This window comes from Spinacia oleracea, chromosome 5 (assembly GCF_020520425.1).
Source record: "Spinacia oleracea cultivar Varoflay chromosome 5, BTI_SOV_V1, whole genome shotgun sequence".
Lineage (NCBI taxonomy): Eukaryota > Viridiplantae > Streptophyta > Magnoliopsida > Caryophyllales > Amaranthaceae > Spinacia > Spinacia oleracea.
The window spans coordinates 84,424,255-84,445,231 of NC_079491.1; the positions used below are offsets into that span (position 1 = coordinate 84,424,255).

Genomic DNA, 20,977 nt, shown 5'->3' on the forward strand with positions numbered 1-20,977 from the left:
GTACCTCGCACTAAACGAGTCTGGTTCAAACCATTCCTGATCCATGTCACCATGAATGCATAAAAACGTATGCCAAACATTATAGCACCAAGCCAATCCCGTAGCTACAATTGGGGACTTGAGAAAAACACTCTAAAAATGCTCGAAATGACGATTTTATCGCAAATTCTCGACGCTAATGATATACACACGTCATTAGGGGCACAATCCTAAGGTTTGATCGTGTAAAAAGAACTTTAGAATGGCTACAACCCCTCCCAAGTTCTAAGCGTTACTTAGAATATATAAAGTCACCCCACTAACAAGGGTAACTGAAAATCGCGAGTCACCAAAACTCCCATCAAACTACTGCATATAACGCTCCCCCTACAAGCGCCCGTTACACAGTCTACGTCGTTCCGAAGCAAAAGCAAAAGAAAAAATCAAGGATAAAAAATAAAAAAAGAAGAAAGAAACATCTATGAATCCTCGCATCGAACGAAGTAATAAGCCGTGCACACCCACGCAGAAGGTGCTACACTTGTTCAAGCACCTGAACGAGGCGTGATGAAGTACTCCAATGCAAAAAATAATAATAATATCCCAACACCTGGAGGAATGATCTAAGACACGCTGTTAGGCCACACAAGCCTACGTCGCACCATAAGTTTAACCATCCTACGGTACAAATATAAAAAAAAGAGTAAGGCATATTGCACTAATGCAGGCATGACCAAGATCATGTGTAAAAGAGGCAAAGACTACTTATCGCCGAAATTCAAAATGCAAGCCACACGACTTATACATTAAGGATTAAAGGTAGCAAAACATTTCCTACCACGGAAGGGATAGCTCGCACCTACACGAGCGGAACCCCAAGGCATCTTTCTCGAAAGAACCTACAAAAATCGTACGCCAAAAGGAAGCATCCCAACATGCATACTTGGGGGCTCCAAGCTACGAAACGACCGTAGCAAAATAAAAAAATCTCAAAGCAAATGTTTGAACGATCAAAAGGGAACGATGCTTGAGCCCACTTCATGAATGGGCCTGAACCCTATCAAGCTTCTAAGAAAACTATTCAATATCAGTCATTGCTCAAAAAAAAAAATTGATTCAAGCGAACTGATTAATGGACCGCACGCAACGGCCATTCTATGAACACTCGTTCGCACAAACATTCTAAGTATCGAACATTCACGAACACATTCAAAAAGAAAAAAATATAAGAGCGATAAAAGTCTTACACCTCAAGGTATGTTCCTCGGGCCATATAGACTCGCCAGACTATTGCAATAACTGTACACCTTAAGAGCAACAGTTCCTTTAAATAATCGCCCCAAAGCGACAAACACCGTAGTCCACCAATCGGCTACGGCTTCTCGAGAAATCATCACGAGAAAGTCCTGCCTGGGACGCACTTTCAACGCCCAGGACTAGGCGCCAGATATTCCGACGCCCAGCTCTGGGCGCTGAAAATCAAAATAAAGAAAAACAAAAGAGAAGAGAATACGTAAAATTTCCAAGTGAAATAAACGAACGAACGAGAGGCCAACTGTGTCATCAAAAGACACGCCCAAGCAATATTTTCAACGCCCCACTTGGGCCGAAAATGAGCCCAGGCCCAAAAGAAGCCCGAATTTCTATAGGGTCCTGTCGTATCCATTCGACCCGAAAATTGCCGATTTCTTTACTGAAAGTCGCACCCCACGGCTTTGTTAAGAGTAGCACACCACTACAAATATCTCTCGCACTTACGAGCACGATCCCAAATACGATCAAGAACATTACAAAATGCGTATCCCCAAGGAATCTCTTTGACAAGAAATGACCGTCAAGCACAAATGCTTGGGGGCTCAAAAGAAAATAAACATTTCAAAAGAAAGTATGCAAAGTTAAAACAACATTCCCGGACTACGCCGTACGAAGTCCCGTGTTTGGATAATCTCAAAGATAAAACCGGATTACGACCTCAAGACAAAGGTCGCCGTTGATACTTATACATAGTCCCCTAATCAAGGACCCAAGTAGTGGCAAAATTGAGCCGTAAAGACTAGCTCAAAACCATGAAAGATGATGACCACGAGACAATGGTCCATCTAAGCACGTTGTCAACCCACATTCAGGTTGCAACTAAATCCGAGCATCCCTCGAAAGAAAATAAATCCTTCAAAAAACAAAAACAGGCTCGCCATCTTCAGCCGGCGGGGTCTGCGTCACTAACCGCGCAGGTCCTCAGTTTTCGAAAATGAAATCTTCAAAAACAAAAAACAGGCTCGCCATCTTCAGCCGGCGGAGTCTACGTCACAAACTGCGTAGGTCCTTATTTTCAAAACATCAAAACAGATTCGTCCACTTCTATCGGACGGGGCGTCCACCCTCAGCGGACAGGCTCGCCATCTTCAGCCGGCGGGGCCTGCGTCAATAACCGCGCAGGTCCTTAGTTGTTGCAGCGATAACTTTTCCTGGTTTATCTTTTTCCAAAAATCAAAAGATGGTTTATCTTTTTCCAAAAATCAAAAGATGGTTTCCCTTTTCCAAAAATAAAAGGATTGGTTTTCCGCTTTTCAAAAAAAGAGCGATGTGCTGGATTTTCCTTCGTTTTACGTCCTATAAAAACAAGGAGGTTTTCTCGTTTAGCTAACCCTGAAAATGAGAATATTTAAAAACATTTTTACCTCGTGATCGGGCTTGGCCAGGCCTGGTTACACTTTATAGCTTTGATTTCGAAAACATCTGTAGATACTTCCAATGACAAAGTGAGGGAGTTTCTATACATCTGTAGGTACTTCCAATGACAAAGTGAGGGAGTTTCTATACTTAACAAATTCCAATGACACGTGAGGAATGTGTTAACACTTCAAGTGATGACCCTTAAGTCAAATGTTATCACTCGGGGGCTCGTGAGACCCTCGCAAAATAGGTCACATACACCATGGCTTGTATGACGCACTTCGTCTGATACTTTGACCATCGTCTTACTCCAAGACTCAGTCAAAGTGGGGGCTAAATGTAGACACCTACTTTTGTCCCCATTCCCGAAAGGGAAGGTTCGATGATGAGAACATAAATCTCCACTTGGCAACGCATCTCCTATAAAATAACGAATCTTAAATCACCCTTTCATTTCAGCCAAAACTTCCATTTATAGAAACCTGCTAAAAATAGTAGCAGCCGTAAAAGGTAATTGCTAAAAGTAGTAAGAATAAAAAGATAGAAACCTGTCAGAATTAGGTGTTGCACTCCGACATAAATCCTAAAAGAGATAGAAATTGTAAAAGGAATTCTATTCCTATCGCAATTCGATGAAAGAGTTAACGTATTAATTAAACTCATAACGAACCTAGAGTTCGTAAAGGGCGCAGACGCATTCCGTCGTAAATTGATACGCACCAAATAACTCGGATTAAGTCTCTTAATGGACTCCGTACTCTAGAGTCCAATCTGACAAAGATTTCTGCCCAGATCCTATTTTCAACGCCCAGCACTGGGCGTCGAAATCTTTGACGCCCAGCACTGGGCGTCGAAATCTTTGACGCCCAGCACTGGGCGTCGAAATCTTTGACGCCCAGTGCTGGGCGCCGAAAATACCTGGGACGGATTCTTTTCCTAATCCGTTTCGTATTCATATTCCTGAAAATCTATTTTTCTATGCCACTTTTTCCTATAAATAGATCCCTGAAGCCGACGTGAAAAGGACAACACAACACAACACACAATTCCATAACCTGAGTATTGACTCTAGCCTTAAGCCTAACCTCACGCTGCGAAATTGATATGGCGTTCTGTCGCAATCGACCCAAAAGTCGAACAGAACGCATCCTGTCCCTTGTAGTTGATGAATTAAGCCCAAATACTGGAACACTGCTTAGAAACCCGAGATTCGTTAAATAAAAGGAGAAATAGCAAAGCCAAGTGGTTAGTTTTCTGAGAACCGTGACGCACCTCTCAAGGGTGCGTTGTAATGTGTCCCTCATATGATTTAATCGCTTTCATCACCCTTTTATAAAATTGTAAAACTATTAACTTGATTGATGTATCACGCCTAATAAGATAATACCCTGGACAATTGAATTATCATGCTAGGTACCTCAAATCAATCTAAATAAGATAATCACGATCGATTTAGTATTATGTGTTGCATATTGCTAAAATCAATTCAGAATAGTTTAATAGTTTAAACGCATGTCCCTTCAATTATTTATGCTGAGCTAGTAAGGATAACCTGCCTCTGGAGTTATCGATGAGCACTCCTCTCTGTAGTTACAGTCCTCCGAACTCTCAATCTCTGCCCTGCGGGTGTACGTTGAGCGATCCCCACACCAGGGATCAAAAGGGAACCTATGGCCGTCGTGGTCAAACATAATTGCATTCCCTTTATGTCACGATAACCGGGTTTTGTCAGTTTTTCTCATTGTCGTTAAAAACTGAATGGCGACTCCTATATTACTAGTCGATTGGGTGTAAACTCACAGGAAATCTAACTACCATTGATCTGAAGACATCACGCTCACGAGGGACGAGGTCATGCATTAGCCTCGTGCTTTTTTCGACCCCCTCACACCAGGAATCATATTAATTGCACATAATCATATAATTAGTCTAGGATGCATACACTGTAACACCCCCTAATTTCTCTCTTTTTAAAACCAACATTTATTTGAATAAAATTAACATGGAGAGAAACTTAAGAGTATTACCGCCACGTGATTACGTTAAAGGCTAATTAACTCAACTAATGTAGCGGAATAACTCAAATACTTTTCTTTATTGAATAATAATAATCGAAATAATAATACATAGTGTATATTCGATAAACCCCTGAAATTAAAATACTAAAATCTGAACTCACAAATGAAACCAACTTAGAAAAATAAATCCTAACTAGTGAACTCTCCATTAATCCCGTATGTAAGCATGTCACATCATCACATCAAGTTCCTGAAAACTGCTCACCAAAAGGTGAACAGGGCCAAGCAAAAACAAATAGGAAATACGGGTTAACAAAAGCTAAGTACGAATATATGCAAGACATGTAAAACATTTATATATAGTTGAACATACTTTCACAAACCATTTAATTCAAACTTGCTTAATTGAAATCATAGAAGATTCATGTTCCAAAATTAGAAACTTTCCATAAATAGTAACTTTCCATAAATAGTAACTTTTCAAAACTATAAACATTTCAAGAATTAAGATTTCCAAAATAGAAACTTTCCAAAAGTAGAAACATTCCATGAAAAGAAATATTTCAAATATATAAACTTTCCAAATATAAAAATATTTCAAAAGTAGAAACTTTCCAAAAATATATTCCAATTAGAATATTAAAATCAAACACCTCTTTTTATCTCCCCTTCCTTCCTAAATGTGCAAACCCCCAAGCTAGTATTCCATCACAAATCTATACATTGGGGTACTAACCAAATAATAGTCAACAAGTGACCCTCGACTTACACAACAAGTGATGCGTATGAACATAAAAGTTCCATGAAATCCATTCCACCTTGAGACTTTATAAAAGTACAACAATGTCATGAAAGACCATCCAGTTCCAACCATATGATAAACCAACCAACAATCCTCCTTTTATTTAATCAAATTTATTTTTAAAGAAAACAACGTATTTTGAAATAAAGATTTATAACTCATCAAAACCAAACAACTATTTTAAACACCACTTGAACAAATACATCATCATATTAAAATCAAGAAAAATATTTAACCTTTAAAAAATTCTCAAACAATTTTCACAAATCAAGAAACAATTCAAAATCAATAATTCACAATTTTCAATTTGAAAACAATTAATAATTTGAAGTTAATAATCAAACCATACATAGATTTCATTCATATAATAATCTAGCCACATACACGTACCTTGATTAAATAACACCTCACACAAAGATCAGTTTGATCCTGCTACGGATCACTCACGAGTTCCTAACAATTAATAAATAAAACCCTAATTAATTCATGATTAAACAATTAAATTAATTAAAATAAATCTAATGGACTTAAATTTAATTCATGAGTTATGAATTCATAATAATAGTATTATAAATCAAAATTTCGAATTATGGTTTTAAAAATTACGGCATTAATTTAGAAGATTTTAAATAGTAAAACTGACCGTAAAAGAGAAGGCTTTGAAAAAAATTGGGGTGTGGAAGTCACGACACCAAAAGGTAGACGTCGGCGGCAAGGATTGCACGACGGGGGTGTCATAGTGGTGGTATAAGGGTTTTAGGTAAGAAGGTTTAGAGCCAAAGAGGGAGAAGAAGTTTAAGAGCGGGCTTGGGAAAACTCTCAACTTTTGGTGTGAGGAATTATGAATGAAGTAGGGGGTATTTATAGGTGTAGGGTTAGGGTTAGGGTTATAATGGAACCCTAAGGGGTATGTCCGTGGTTGGTGTTCAAGATATGATAGGATTCTAAATCTAGTCATGATTTTGGTGATATTCGGTTTAGAGTAAAATTGTTTAAAATAGAAATACAAAATATAAAATCATAAAATTTTAAACCGAGTCTTGAATAATTAATTAAGATTTATCCTGAAATTTTCAGAATTTATCTCAAAGAAATCAGATTTTTAGGGAATTTTGAATTGGTAAAACTCTTAAAATCCAATTTTAAATAGAATTATCTTATTTCCAAAATAAATCCGAAATATATTATCATAAATATATTATTATATAAAACTGATTTTATAAAATACTAAAAATAATTTTCGGATTTTTAAAATAATTTTAAGTTGATTAAACTCTTTTTCTCCAAAATTGATTCCTAATAGAATTAGGAATTAATAAAATCCCAAAAAATGATTTAAATTAAGTTTTGAAAATAATATTCCCTCTAAGACATTTAAATATTTACCTCCAAAATATTTGAATATTTTTTTTCCCTCCAAAATAATTTAGTATCAAATATATATTAAAAAAATGCATAAAATGATTAATAAAATGCCTAAAAATATGGGGTATTACAGTCTACCCCTCTTAAAAGAAGTTTCGTCCTGAAACTTAGGACAAAATACCACACTATATTCCAAAAGCGGAAATATCTCAATTTTATCGACTCTTTTAGAAAGAAAAAGATGCTAATGCACATGCTTAAAACAGACCAAATTTGCTAAAACTTTACAAAATCACGCTAAAAATTGGTAAAAGTGCGAAACTCTATCGCATTCTACCCCCCTTAAAAAGAAAGTTACGACCCCGTAACTCGCCTATTAAGTTTTTGAAAACTAAAGCTCTTGGAATGAATGAATGCCCTACTATTACAATAAAGGTTTAGCTAGCTAGCAAGTAGATCATAAATAGAAAAAGTACCAGCTTCTACTTCATACGCGTTTTCTGCTTCACGATGATTCATAATGAACAATTGTCCCTTCAATTGGGTGGCGTTATTCCCACCTCCAGGTTCGGTGTTGTTGATTCCATCCTGCTGGCTTAATCCTTGTTGACTTGAATGTGAATTTTTCCCATTATGGCCTAGGTTATATGTTGATTCCCCAAATGCTTTCTTGTAGCATTCAAACTCACGATGCCCTTGCTTCTTACAGAAATAACAAGTAACTAGGTTTCCCTCACAATCCTTTCCTGGATGGTTATTCTCACACTTTTTGGAAAAGTAGTTCCTTTTAGGCTTATCCTCGTTCCCGTTACTTCCATTTTCATAATTTCCCTTCCATTTTTGGGTGAAATTGCGATTCTCTTCCCTATTTTGGTTAAAATTCCCTTCCCTCTTTCCATGGTTAAAATCCCCATCCAACTTAGGTTTCTTCTCATTCCCTTGGAAGTTTCCATTTCCCTTCCTCTTTTCACCAGAATTTCCATCAAGCTCTCTTCCTTTCATCCCATACAGGTGAGCTGCACGCCCATTAACATCATCTAAGGATTCAAAGTTAACTCCCCCAAGCTTCCCTTGCAAAGTCAATGTTGACCCTTGCTCAAACCTTTGAGCTTTTATGGCTTCAGTTGGGACTATTTCGGGTGCAAACCTCATTAGTTCTATGAACTTGGTATGTAATACTCATTCACAGTCATGGTCCCCATTCTAAGGTTTGTAAACTATAGGCATTTCTGCTTCTTTAGATAGGGAGGGTAAAACTTAGCTCTCAAAGCTTCTTTCATGGTTTCCCAATCAAAATCAGGTTTGGCCATTAAGTCTTTCTTTCGTTGTGACCACCATAGGTCAGCTTCTTCCCTTAGATAGTACACAACATTATTGATTTTTAGATCCCCAGGGCAATTGATAGCATCAAACAGTTGGTCAAATTTTCTAAGCCAGTTTTCTAGACTTGCAGGGTCTTCCTTTCCATCATAGGTAGATGGTTTACTAGCTGCTACTTTCTTAAAGACATCACCAAAGTTTTCAATATTACTCACTACTACAAAAATGGGCTAATGAACCATTCCTATAGTACCATATATGTCACATATTAGGTTTCTTAGATAAAAAGACCAATTATGTAAGAAGTGTGGTTTCTTAGAAAAAATATAAGAAACCATAACATAGAAAAATATGGTTCCTCATACATAATGGAATTTAGGTGGAAGTCAAAGATATCAAATTTGTATGAAAACTGGTCTCTTATTAATTTAAATTTAAATAGTAAATAATAAGAAAACTAAAAATAAAAAAGTTTTGTATTGCAGTTAAATATTTTCTTTTCGATTTTAGGGAAAATAAATAAACCAGGCCTATAAGAGAAAAAAAAACCTATCTTCCGCCCCCAATCTCTCTTTCACTCGCCTGACTCCATTGCCGCCTTCGAATCACCGAGCCAATTTCCACAACGCCAACAACCCAGAAGTTTGCTGCTTAAACAAAACCCAAATTCTAATTTCCCAGCAACATCGACCCAGAAGTTTGCTGCCTAAACAAAACCCAATTTACCGAAAACCCCACTGAAATCAACACTGAAGAAACCACGCAAACTGATTCCAAGCAAGATAGAAATGCGTCCAAATTGAAAAATTGAATCGAAGTCCCTTGTTCTTCATCAAAGGAAGAAATAGAAGAATTGTGCGCTTTGATTAGAGAGAGAACGCAACAAAGATAAGTTTTTAGGAAGTGGGTATGCGTTAAATTGCAAGAATTTGTTATGGAGGATAGAGAATTTGAATGTTTTGGTGGGATTCAAGTGGGTGGTGGTGACGTTGCTTAAGGAATTTTGAAGAATTGGTGACATTTTTTTCACTTTGATTTGTAAGTTTTGTTAGGGTTTATTTGGGGATTCTTAAATTATCTCAAGGTTCAAACATTGTTAGGGGTCCGTTTGTGTGAATTTAAACAAGATCGGCGGTGATATATGAACGTCCGTGAGCATGGTACGGCGGCGGAAGGGATTGCCCATGCTTCTTTTCTGAGAAGAGATACAAAGATATTCAATGAATGTCAGGGTCTGTTTTTGAAAGGAAGCACCAAAAAAACTCATTGTACAAAACTAAAATTTTCCTAAATCCTCCATATTTTGTACGGGACCTTTTTATTGTTGTAATCAAAGGATCTATTTTTATCCCAATATGATATCATTGGTTGTTCTTGAATGATTCATATAAGTGATATGAGTAATTATTTTGTGTTTGAAATTCAAATTAAGATGTTTAATTAATATGCAAAATTTATTTGGGCAATAATTTTCAATGGCGGCAAACCAGTTGCTATGCTGGTGTTTTTAAAGTAGAAAAGAGACCATATATCTTTCACATAATGTTTCTTAAAATTAAGCTAAGATACCATATTTCTAACAAAAAAGGTGTTTTAATTTAACATAAGAAACCATTTTTCTTATAATACAGATTTCTTTGTTTGTAAATTTAAATACTATATAACGTATCTAAGAAACCATATTTCATTAATAATTGGTTTCTCTATTCAATTTAAGACACCACACCAAAATTATGGTTTCTTAGGCTAAGAGACCAGTGAGATAGACACCATACCTTTTAAGGTCTCTTAAGCTGGTTTGGTATGGTTTCTTATCCCATTTTTTTTAGTAGTGACTCTTGAGAGTTACCTGAGTTGTCATAGCTTGAGTCAAGTTTTGAGCTATTTCGGTTAGGCGTCTAATCGTCGTTCCGACTTTCCCTGATCTCTTCCTTCCCCGATTACGAATTATCCCTCTCACCATCTTGCCTGGATTAAGGTGTACTAATAGAAAATTTGCAACTAAAACCTAAATTAAAAAATAATGCAATTAGAATATTGCAACACTTTAGTACATCAAAATCATAACAAAGTACAAGACAATTCCCAATTTTCACCAAATTCCATAAAGAAAAAAAAAACATCTCGACCAATTCCAAATAAAGGAAACTCATCATCATTAGAAGGTTAAAATTGCCACCAAACTCCTTCCAAGTACATAATTATTAAGTAAACCATTATGCTCAAAAATCACATAAATCGCAACTAGTGTCACGAAAATAATTTATTTAGTTATTCCTTTGAAGGAAAAATGCCGGACCTATAACTTAATGCACGAATTTTATCATGTAATTCTAGTAAATGTATAAATTGATTTATTAAATAGACTTTCAACAAATTCTTTTGATATTTTTCTAAAATTTGTATAAGTTCAAGTCCTCGATTTTTAGTGTGAATACATCAAAACAACATCTTCCCAGGTAGTTAGAGAATTATACACAATGTCGGTATGAGCTTCTCTTATTCCACCTAGACAGAAGACATTACGAGTGATGGATTCACACCAATCATCTTTTCTCAAAAGATAGGAAAATAGTTTTTAATGAAAATATAACTTTCTTTGAAAATAGATTTTCATGCTTAGAATGTGAAACTCTATCATATATGCCCCTTAAATTCTACCCTTACTCTCAAATTTATTTATCAAATTTTAGTCCTAGGTTCTTTCATGGCTAAACTGTTACCATTTTGTAACACCCCAAATTTCTCTCTTTTTTAAAAGAACCTTTAATTAAATAAAACCAATCTTGAGAAACTTAAGAGTATTACCGCCACGTGATTACGTTAAAGGCTAATTAACTCAACTAATGCAGCGGAATAACTCAAATACTTTTCTTTATTGAATAATAATAATCGAAATAATAATACATAGTGTATATTCGATAAACCCCTGAAATTAAAATACTAAAATCTGAACTCACAAATGAAACCAACTTAGAAAAATAAATCCTAACTAGTGAACTCTCCATTAATCCCGTATGCAAGAATGTCACATCATCACATCAAGTTCCTGAAAACTGCTCACCAAAAGGTGAACAGGGCCAAGCCTAAACAAATAGGAAATACGGGTTAGCAAAAGCTAAGTACGAATATATGCAAGACATGTAAAACATTTATATATAGTTGAACATACTTTCACAAACCATATAATTCAAACTTGCTTAATTGAAATCATAGAAGATTCATGTTCCAAAATTAGAAACTTTCCATAAATAGTAACTTTCCATAAAAATTAACTTTCCATAAATAGTAACTTTTCAAAAGTATAAACATTTCAAGAATTAAGATTTCCAAAATAGAAACTTTCCAAAAGTAAAAACATTCCATGAAAAGAAATATTTCAAATATATAAATTTTCCAAATATAAAAATATTTCAAAAGTAGAAACTTTCCAAAAATAAATTCCAATTAAAATATTAAAATCAAACACCTCTTCTTATCTCCCCTTCGTTCCTAAATGTGCACACCCCCAAGCTAGTATTCCATCACAAATCTATACATTGGGGTACTAACCAAATAATAGTCAACAAGTGACCCTCGACTTACACAACAAGTGATGCGTATGAACATAAAAGTTCTATGAAATCAATTCCACCTTGAGACTTTATAAAAGTACAACAATGTCATGAAAGACCATCCAGTTCCAACCATATGATAAACCAACCAACAATCCTCCTTTTATTTAATCAAATTTATTTTTAAAGAAAACAACGTATTTTGAAATAAAGATTTATAACTCATCAAAACCAAACAACTATTTTAAACACCACTTGAACAAATACATCATCATATTAAAATCAAGAAAAATATTTAACCTTTAAAAAATTCTCAAACAATTTTCACAAATCAAGGAACAATTCAAAATCAATAATTCACAATTTTCAATTTGAAAACAATTAATAATTTGAAGTTAATAATCAAACCATACATAGATTTCATTCATATAATAATCTAGCCACATACACGTACCTTGATTAAATAACACCTCACACAAAGATTAGTTTGATCCTGCTACGGATCACTCACGAGTTCCTAACAATTAATAAATAAAACCCTAATTAATTCATGATTAAACAATTAGATTAATTAAAATAAATGTAATGGACTTAAATTTAATTCATGATTTATGAATGCATAATAATAGTATTATAAATCAAAATTTCGAATTATGGTTTTAAAAATAAACTTTTAAAAATTACGGCATTAATTTAGAAGATTTTAAATAGTAAAACTGACCGTAAAAGAGAAGGCTTTGAAAAAAATTGGGGTGTGAAAGTCACGACACCAAAAGGTAGACGTCGGCAGCAAGGAGTGCACGACGGGGGTGTCATAGTGGTGGTATAAGGGTTTTAGGTAAGAAGGTTCAGAGCCAAAGAGGGAGAAGAAGTTTAAGAGCGAGCTTGGGAAAACTCTCAACTTTTGGTGTGAGGAATTATGAATGAAGTAGGGGGTATTTATAGGTGTAGGGTTAGGGTTAGGGTTATAATGGAACCCTAAGGGGTATGTCCGTGGTTGGTGTTCAAGATATGATAGGATTCTAAATCTAGTCATGATTTTGGTGATATTCGGTTTAGAGTAAAATTGTTTAAAATAGAAATACAAAAGATAAGATCACAAAATTTTAAACCGAGTCTTGAATAATTAATTAAGATTTATCCTGAAATTTTCAGAATTTATCTCAAAGAAATCAGATTTTTAAGGAATTTTGAATTGGTAAAACTCTTAAAATCCAATTTTAAATAGAATTATCTTATTTTTTCCAAAATAAATCCGAAATATATTATCATAAATATATTATTATATAAAACGGATTTTATTAAATACTAAAAATAATTTTCGGATTTTTAAAATAATTTTAAGTTTATTAAACCCTTTTTCTCCAAAATTGATTCCTAATAGAATTAGGAATTAATAAAATCCCAAATAAATTATTTAAATTAAGTTTTGAAAATAATATTCCCTCTAAGACATTTAAATATTTACCTCCAAAATATTTGAATATTTTTTTCCCTCCAAAATAATTTAGTATCAAATATATATTAAAAAAATGCATAAAATGATTAATAAAATGCCTAATAATATGGGGTATTACATACACTTTGTAGAGTGCCCTCCCTAGCTGCGCCCAAACCGAACAAGAACAAGTCTTTAGGACTCCAAGTGTCGTCCCTCCATAGATAGTCCACAGCACGTCCGGATCCGCCTTAAGATTGACCAACTAGAATCGCCCTTAAGGTACTATTATTTTCGGCTAAATAGGCAAGTAATATGGCTGATTTTTCTGCTTAAAAATCCTAGCTTTTATTGTTTGAATACTTATTAAACTAGCGTGTAAATTTGTGACTCTAGGCACATATTTATAGAATCATGGAAAAGGATTTAGAATCCTATTAGAATACCAATTTATTTAATTAGAATCCTTTTAGAACTCTATTAAATAATTTCTATCTTCTAGGATTCGGATTTAATCATAGCACGAATTTCGATAGCTTTACGATTCGTATAGCACACGACCGCACACGAGCACGAGCACCGCACAGCCCGCGCGCATGCCTCGCGGCCCACGCGAGCTGCACGGCTTCACAGCCTATTGCTCGCAGCCCACTTGGTTTCGCGCGCGCGCCATGCCTTGTTGTGCCTGGCCTTGCGCTGGGCCTGGTGAGGCTTTGGCGTGTGTGTTTGATTCGCATGGCCTGCTGGGCGCGGGCCTGGCTTCGTGGTGGGCCTTCGTCAAGCAAGTCTCGTCCGATGCTAATTCGTACGATGCGCTTCCGATTAAATTCCCGATTCCGAATTTCAATTCCTATACGAACAATATTTAACATTTCCGATTCCGGAATTAATTTCCGTTTCGAACAAATATTTAATATTTCAGTTTTCAGAATTATTTTCCAATTCCGATAATATTTCCAATTCTGGCAATATTTTCGTTTCCGGCAATGTTTTCGATTCCGGTAATATTTCCATTTCCGATAATATTTTCCGATACATACCATATTTCGGTTTCCGGCAACATCTACGACTTGGATAATATTTATATTTCCGATACGATCCATATTTCCGTTTCTGGCAATATCATCGTTTCCGGAGTATTCATTTACTTGCCTTTGACGATCTCAGCTCCCACTGAAACCAAGATCCGTCGATTCCGAAGATCCATAGATGGAGTATTTAATTCCATTAAATACTTGATCCGTTTACGTACTATTTGTGTGACCCTACGGGTTCAGTCAAGAGTAAGCTGTGGATTAATATCATTAATTCTACTTGAACTGAAGCGGCCTCTAGCTAGGCATTCAGCTCACTTGATCTCACTGAATTTATTAACTTGTTAATTAATACTGAACCACATTTATTAGACTTAACATTAAATGCATACTTGGACCAAGGGCATAATTTCCTTCAGTCTCCCACTTGTCCTTAGGGACAAGTGTGCATTTCCTAATTCCTTTGTCTCTCGATGCTTGCTCTTGAACATAAGGTAAGAGTTGTCATCCTTATTATGTCCAGAGGTGTTTCTCGGTTTCAGAGTTCAACTGATCAAATAAATAGATAATCATAGCCTATGATTCATCTGAGCACGACCATGTATTTTACAGTTTCTAGCTCTCCGAGTGGCCTTGTACAACTTTCAGCATCTCATCCCGATTTATGGGAGGACAATCCCAATTGTGATCTTGAGATTAGACTTCGTTTGATAGGTGATTACCTGAGCGTTGCCTTTATAGCCTCCATTTACGGTGCGACGGTTGACAACGTCAAAGTAAGCAGTTCTCAAACAAGTAATCTCAAATCACTCAGGTATTGAGGATTAGTGTCTAATAATTTTAATGAAATTTACTTATGACAGATTTTCATCTCTTACAGTAAAGTTTCATAGATCTGTCCGATACTAGTCTTCCCAAAGTAAGTATCTATGCAAATGATTACGACATTGCCATGTCCACATAGTTCAAGAAACAGAACTACTAGTCATCTTGCATTCTAGTCGTCTAATGTTTTCTATGCGTCCATCTTTATAGAAAACTCCGAACAGGGACCATTTTCAACTTTTGACATTCAAGTTCACTTGATAGACATTTCTTAGTCACATGACTGGTCCTGACAGTCTATCTTGAATATTTCGTCAAATTGAAGGGACTCATCATTTAATAAACCACAAATTAAATGGAAAAATAAATTCTATTCATTTGTGCGAATGTTTAACCAATAATGTTTTACAAAGTATTAAACTCTAAAACTTTAAAACATTAAACAAGGACATCAAAGCCATTCTCCAATATGCTTGATTCCCATAGCTGCAGTGTGCGAGTTGTGCTTCGCCTACGGCAGAGGTTTAGTCAATGGATCTGAGATGTTGTCATCGGTTCCAATCTTGCTTATCTCGACTTCTTTTCTTTCAACGAACTCTCGTAGAAGGTGAAATCTACGAAGTACATGCTTGACGCTTTGGTGGTGTCTAGGCTCTTTTGCCTGGGCAATAGCTCCGTTATTATCACAATATAGGGCTATTGGTCCTTTAATGGAGGGGACTACACCAAGTTCACTTATGAACTTCCTTAGCCATATAGCTTCCTTTGCTGCTTCATGTGCAACATTGTACTCCGCTTCAGTTGTAGAATCCGCAATGGTGCTTTGCTTAGCACTTTTCCAGCTTACTGCACCTCCGTTGAGGCAGAAGACAAACCCCGACTGTGATCTGAAATCATCTTTGTCGGTTTGAAAACTTGTGTCTGTATAGCCTTTAACAATTAATTCATTGTGAGGGGGTCGAAAAAGCACGAGGCAAATGCGTGACCTTGTCCCTGGTGGGTGTGACGTTTCTTTTTGTTAAACCAAGTGTAATTGGATTTCCTAGAAGTTTACACCCAATTGACTAGTAATATAGGAGTCGTCATTCAGTTTTTAATGACAATGAGAAAAACTGACAAAACCCGGTTTTCGTGACATAAAGGGAGTGCAATTATGTTTGACCACGACGGCCGTAGGTTCCCTTGTGATCCCTGGTGTGGGGATCTCTCAACATACACCCGCAAGGTAGAGATTAAGGGTTCGGGAGACTGTAACTACCGAGAGGAGTACTCGCTCATCGATAACTCCAGAGGCAGGATATCCTTACTAGCTCGGCATAAATAATTGAAGGGACATGCGTTAACTATTAAACTAATCTGAGTTGATTTTAACAATATGCAACATATAGTACTAGATCGAGCGCGATTATCTGATTTAGATTGTATTAAGGGACCTAGCATGATAATCCAATTTCCCAAAAATATCATATTTATTAGGTGTGATAGAACAATCAGATTTAGTTAGTTTAACAGTTCATAAAAGGATGAGGAAAGCAATTAAATCATGGAAAAGGGACACATTACGACGCACCCTTGAGAGGTGCATCACGGTTCTCAGAAAACTAACCACTTTGACTTTGCTATTTCTCCTTTTATTTAACGAATCTCAAGTTATGGGACAGGATACGTTCTGTTCGATTTATGGATCGATTGCGACAGAACGCGTGATCAGTTTTGCAGCGTGAGGCTTAGGTTTAGGGGTTTAGAGTCAATACTCATAATATGAATTGTGTGTTGTGTGTTCTTTTTTCACGTCGAACTTAAGGCCCTATTTATAGAAAAGAGTTCGTGGAAAGATAGAATTGTAGAGTTCTAATGCACGAGGAATTAGGAAAGAATACGTCCCAGGTAATTTCAGCGCCCAGGCGTGGGCGCCTAAGATTTCGGCGCCCAGGGCCAGGCGTTGAAAATAGGATCTGGGCAATTTCAGCGCCCAGGGCTGGGCGTTAAAATTGATGTTTAGGCCGTTTCTTTTTCAGATTTGGACTCTTAGAATCCGGAGTGTATGAGACTTAATCGAGTCTTTTAGTGCGTATTAACCTTGTGACGGAATGCGTCTGGGCCCGTTACGAACTCTAGGCTCGTTAGGATTTTAATTAATACGTGACTCTTATTTTCGAATCATATTAGGAATAGGATTCTCTCATAATCTCTATCCCATTTAAGATTTATGTTGGAGTGCAACACCTAATTCTGACAGGTTGCTACTTTTATGACTTGCCACTTTTAACAACTACCCATTACGGCAGTTACTATTTTTAGCAGGTTTCCATAAATAGCAAGTTTCGGGTGAAATGAAAAGGGGAATTGAGATTCGTTATTTTATAGGAGATGCGTTTTCAAGTGGAGATTTATGTTCTCATCATCGAACCTTCCCTTTCGGGAATGGGGACAAAAGTAGGTGTCTACAGTTAGCCCCCACTTTGACTGAGTCTTGGAGTAAGACGATGGTCAAAGTATTAGACGGAGTGCGTCACACAAGCCATGGTGACCTGTTTTTGCGAGGGTCTCACGAGCCCCCGAGTGATAACATTTGACTTAAGCGTCATCACTTGAAATGTCGACATATCACTCACGTGTCATTGGGATTTGTCAACGGATAGTATATAATACTCCCTCACTTTGTCATTTGAAGTATCTAAAGAGGCGTAGAAACTCCCTCACTTTGTCATTGGGAGTAGCTACAGATGTTTTCGAAATCAAAGCTATAAAGTGTAATTGGGCCTGGCCAAGCCCAATCACGAGGTAAAAATGTTTTTAAAGATTCTCATTTCCAGGGTTAGCTGAACGAGAAAACCTCCTTGTTTTTATGGGTTGTAAAACGAAGGAAAATCCAGCACATCGTTCTTTTTGGAAAAAAACGGAAAACCATTCTTTTAAATTTTGGAAAAAAGGGAAAGCTACTCACATCGTTCTTTTTTGGAAAAACGGAAAACCAATCTTTGGAAAAAGGGAAGCTACTCACATCGTTCTTTTTTGGAAAAACGGAAAACCAATCTTTGGAAAAAGGGAAGCTACTCACATCGTTCTTTTTTGGAAAAACGGAAAACCAATCTTTTGGGGAAGCTACTCACATCGTTTTTTTTTTTGGAGAAACGGAAAACCAATCTTTGGAAAAAAGGGAAGCTACTCACATCGTTCTTTTTTAGAAAAACGGAAAACCAGTCTTTGGAAAAAAGGAAAGCTACTCACATCGTTCTTTTTTGGAAAAAACGGAAAACCAAAAGCTACTCACATCGGTTTTGGGAAAAACGGAAAACCAAAAAAGTGATCGCTGCAGCGACTAAGGACCTGCGCGGTTAGTGGCGCAGACCCCGCCGGCTAAAGATGGCGAGCCTGTCCGCTAAGGGTGGACACCCCGTCCGATAAAAGTGGACGAATCTGTTTTGAAGTTTGTTTGTTTTCTCTTGAAAATAAGGACCTACGCGGTTTGTGACGTAGACCCCGCCGGCTAAAGATGGCGAGCCTGCCCGCTAAGGGTGGACACCCCGTCCGATAGGAGTGGACGAATCTATTTTGAAATTTGTTTGTGTTGTTTTGAAAATAAGGACCTACGCGGTTAGTGACGTAGACCCCGCCGGCTAAAGATGGCGAGCCTGTCCGCAAAGGGTGGACACCCCGTCCGATAGGAGTGGACGAATCTATTTTGAAATTTGTTTGAAAATAAGGACCTACGCAGTTCGTGACGTAGACCCCGCCGGCTGAAGATGGAGAGCCTGTTTTTTGTTTTGAAGATTTTTATTTTTTGAAAACTGAGGATCTGCGCGGCTAGTGACGCAGACCCCGCCAGCTGAAGGTGAGCGAGTCCTGTCCGCTGAGGGTGGACGTCCCTGAATTCGTTTTTCTATTTGGAACTCGCGCGGTTCGTGGCGCGATCTTACCCGTTTGAGGTGGGCAAGTCCCTATTTCATTTGTTCTTGTGATTTCTTTGAGAATTTCTTTTCTTATTCATTCTCGCAGGAGCGAATTCTTTCGAGGGATGCTCGGATTTAGTTGTAACCTGAATGTGGGTTGACAACGTGCTTAGACGGACCATTGTTTTGTGGTCATCTTCTTTCGTGGTTTTGAGCTAGTCTTTATGGCTCGATTTTGCCACCACTTGGGTCTTTGATCAGAGGACCACGTACAAGTATCAACGGCGACCTTTGTCTTGAGGTCGTAAACTGGTTTTATTTTTTGAGACATCCAAACACGGGACTTCGTACAGCGTAGTCTGGGAATATTGTTTTAACTTTTCATACTCTCTTTTGAAATATATATTTTCTTTCGAGCCCCCAAGCATTCGTGCTTGACGGTCATTTCTTGTCAAAGGGGTTCCTTGGGGATACGCAATTTGTGATGTCCTTGATCATGTTTGGGATTGTACTCGTAAGTGCGAGCGATCTTTGTAACGGTGTGCTACTCTTGACAAAGTCGTGAGGTGCGACTTTCAGTAAGGAAATCGGCAATTATCGAGTCGAATGGATGCGGCAGGGCCCAATAGAAGTTAGGGGCTTTTTGAGCCTGGGTTCATTTTCGGCGCCCAGGTTTGGGTGTTGAAATAATTCACACCCAGGTGGGGCGTTGAAAGTGTTGTTTGGGCTGGTCTTTTGATGACACAGTTGGCCTCTTGTTCATTCGTTTATTTCACTTGGAAGTTCTATGTATTCTTTTTCCTTTTTTTCTTTGTTTTTAGAACGTGATGATTTTCTTGAGAAGTCGTAGCCGATTGGTGGACTACGGTGCTTGTCGCTTTGGGGCGATTTATTTTAAGGAACTGTTGCTCTTAAGGCGTACAGTTATTGCGATAGTTGGGCGAGTCTATATGGCCCGAGGAACATACCTTGAGGCGTAAGACTTTGACCGCTCTTGTTGTTGTATATTTTTCCTTTTTAACGCGTTCGTGAATGTTCGATACTTAGAATGATGATATGTATGTGCGAACGAGCGTTCATAGAATGGCCGTTGTGTGCGGTCCATTAATCAGTTTACTTGAATCATTTTATTTATTTAATTTTTTTTTTTTGAGCAATGACTGATTTTGAATAGTTTGCTTAGAAGCTTGATAGGGTTCAGGCCCATTCATGAAGTGGGCTCAAACATCGTACCCTTTCGATTGTTCAAACATTTGCTTCGAGATTTTTATTTTATTTTGCTATGGTTGTTTCGTAGCTTGGATCCCCCAAGTATGCATGTTGGGATGCTTCCTTTTGGTGTACGATTTTTGTAGGTTCTTTCGAAAAAGATGCCTTGGGGTTCCTGCTCGTGTAGGTGCGAGCTATCCCTTTCGTGGTAGGTAATATTTTTCTACCTTTAATCCTTAATGTAGAAGTCGTGTGGCTTGCATTTTGAATTTGGGCGATAAGTAATCTTTGCCACTTTTACACATGCTCTTTGGTCGTGCTCGCATTAGTGCAATATGCCTTACCCTTTTTTTTTGACTTGTACCGTGGGATGGTTTAACTTATGGTGCGACGTAGGCTTGTGTGGCCTAACTGCGTGTCTTAGAACATTCTTCCAGGTGTTGGGATATCGTCATTATTTTTTTGCATTGGAGTACTTCACCACGCCTCGTTTAGGTGTTCGGGCAAGTGTAGCACCTTCCGCGTGGGTATCCACGGCTTATTACTTCGTTCGATGCGAGGATTCATAGGTGTTTCTTTCTTATTTTTATATCTGGGCAAAACTTGGCTAGCAGAAAGAATCAGCGCCCAGGCTGGGGCGTTAAAGATATTGGCGCCCAGCTCTGGGCGTTGAAAATTATCTCTGGGTATATTTTGACAGTTCTTATCCTTGATTTTTCTTTTGCTTTTGCTTTGGACCGATGTAGACTGTGTAACGGGCGCTTTATAGGGCGAGCGTTATGTGCAGTGGTTTGATCGGAGTTTTGGTGACTCGCGATTTTCAGTTACCCTTGTTAGTGGGGCGACTTTATATACTCTAAGTAGTGC

General features: G+C 37.3%; 1 protein-coding gene across 1 annotated transcript; it reads right to left on the minus strand.

Moving 5' to 3' along the window:
* Positions 1-7,278: 7,278 nt before the first annotated feature.
* Positions 7,279-7,989, minus strand: LOC130461663 (uncharacterized). The gene has a single exon (XM_056829825.1). It carries the CDS (start codon positions 7,987-7,989, stop codon positions 7,279-7,281), a length of 711 nt encoding a protein of 236 aa, XP_056685803.1.
* Between the last annotated feature and the right edge of the window lie 12,988 nt (positions 7,990-20,977).

Excerpts from the sequence above, each read along its gene's own strand:
- LOC130461663 (XM_056829825.1), bottom strand. The coding sequence starts at position 7,989 with ATGAGGTTTGCACCCGAAATAGTCCCAACTGAAGCCATAAAAGCTCAA.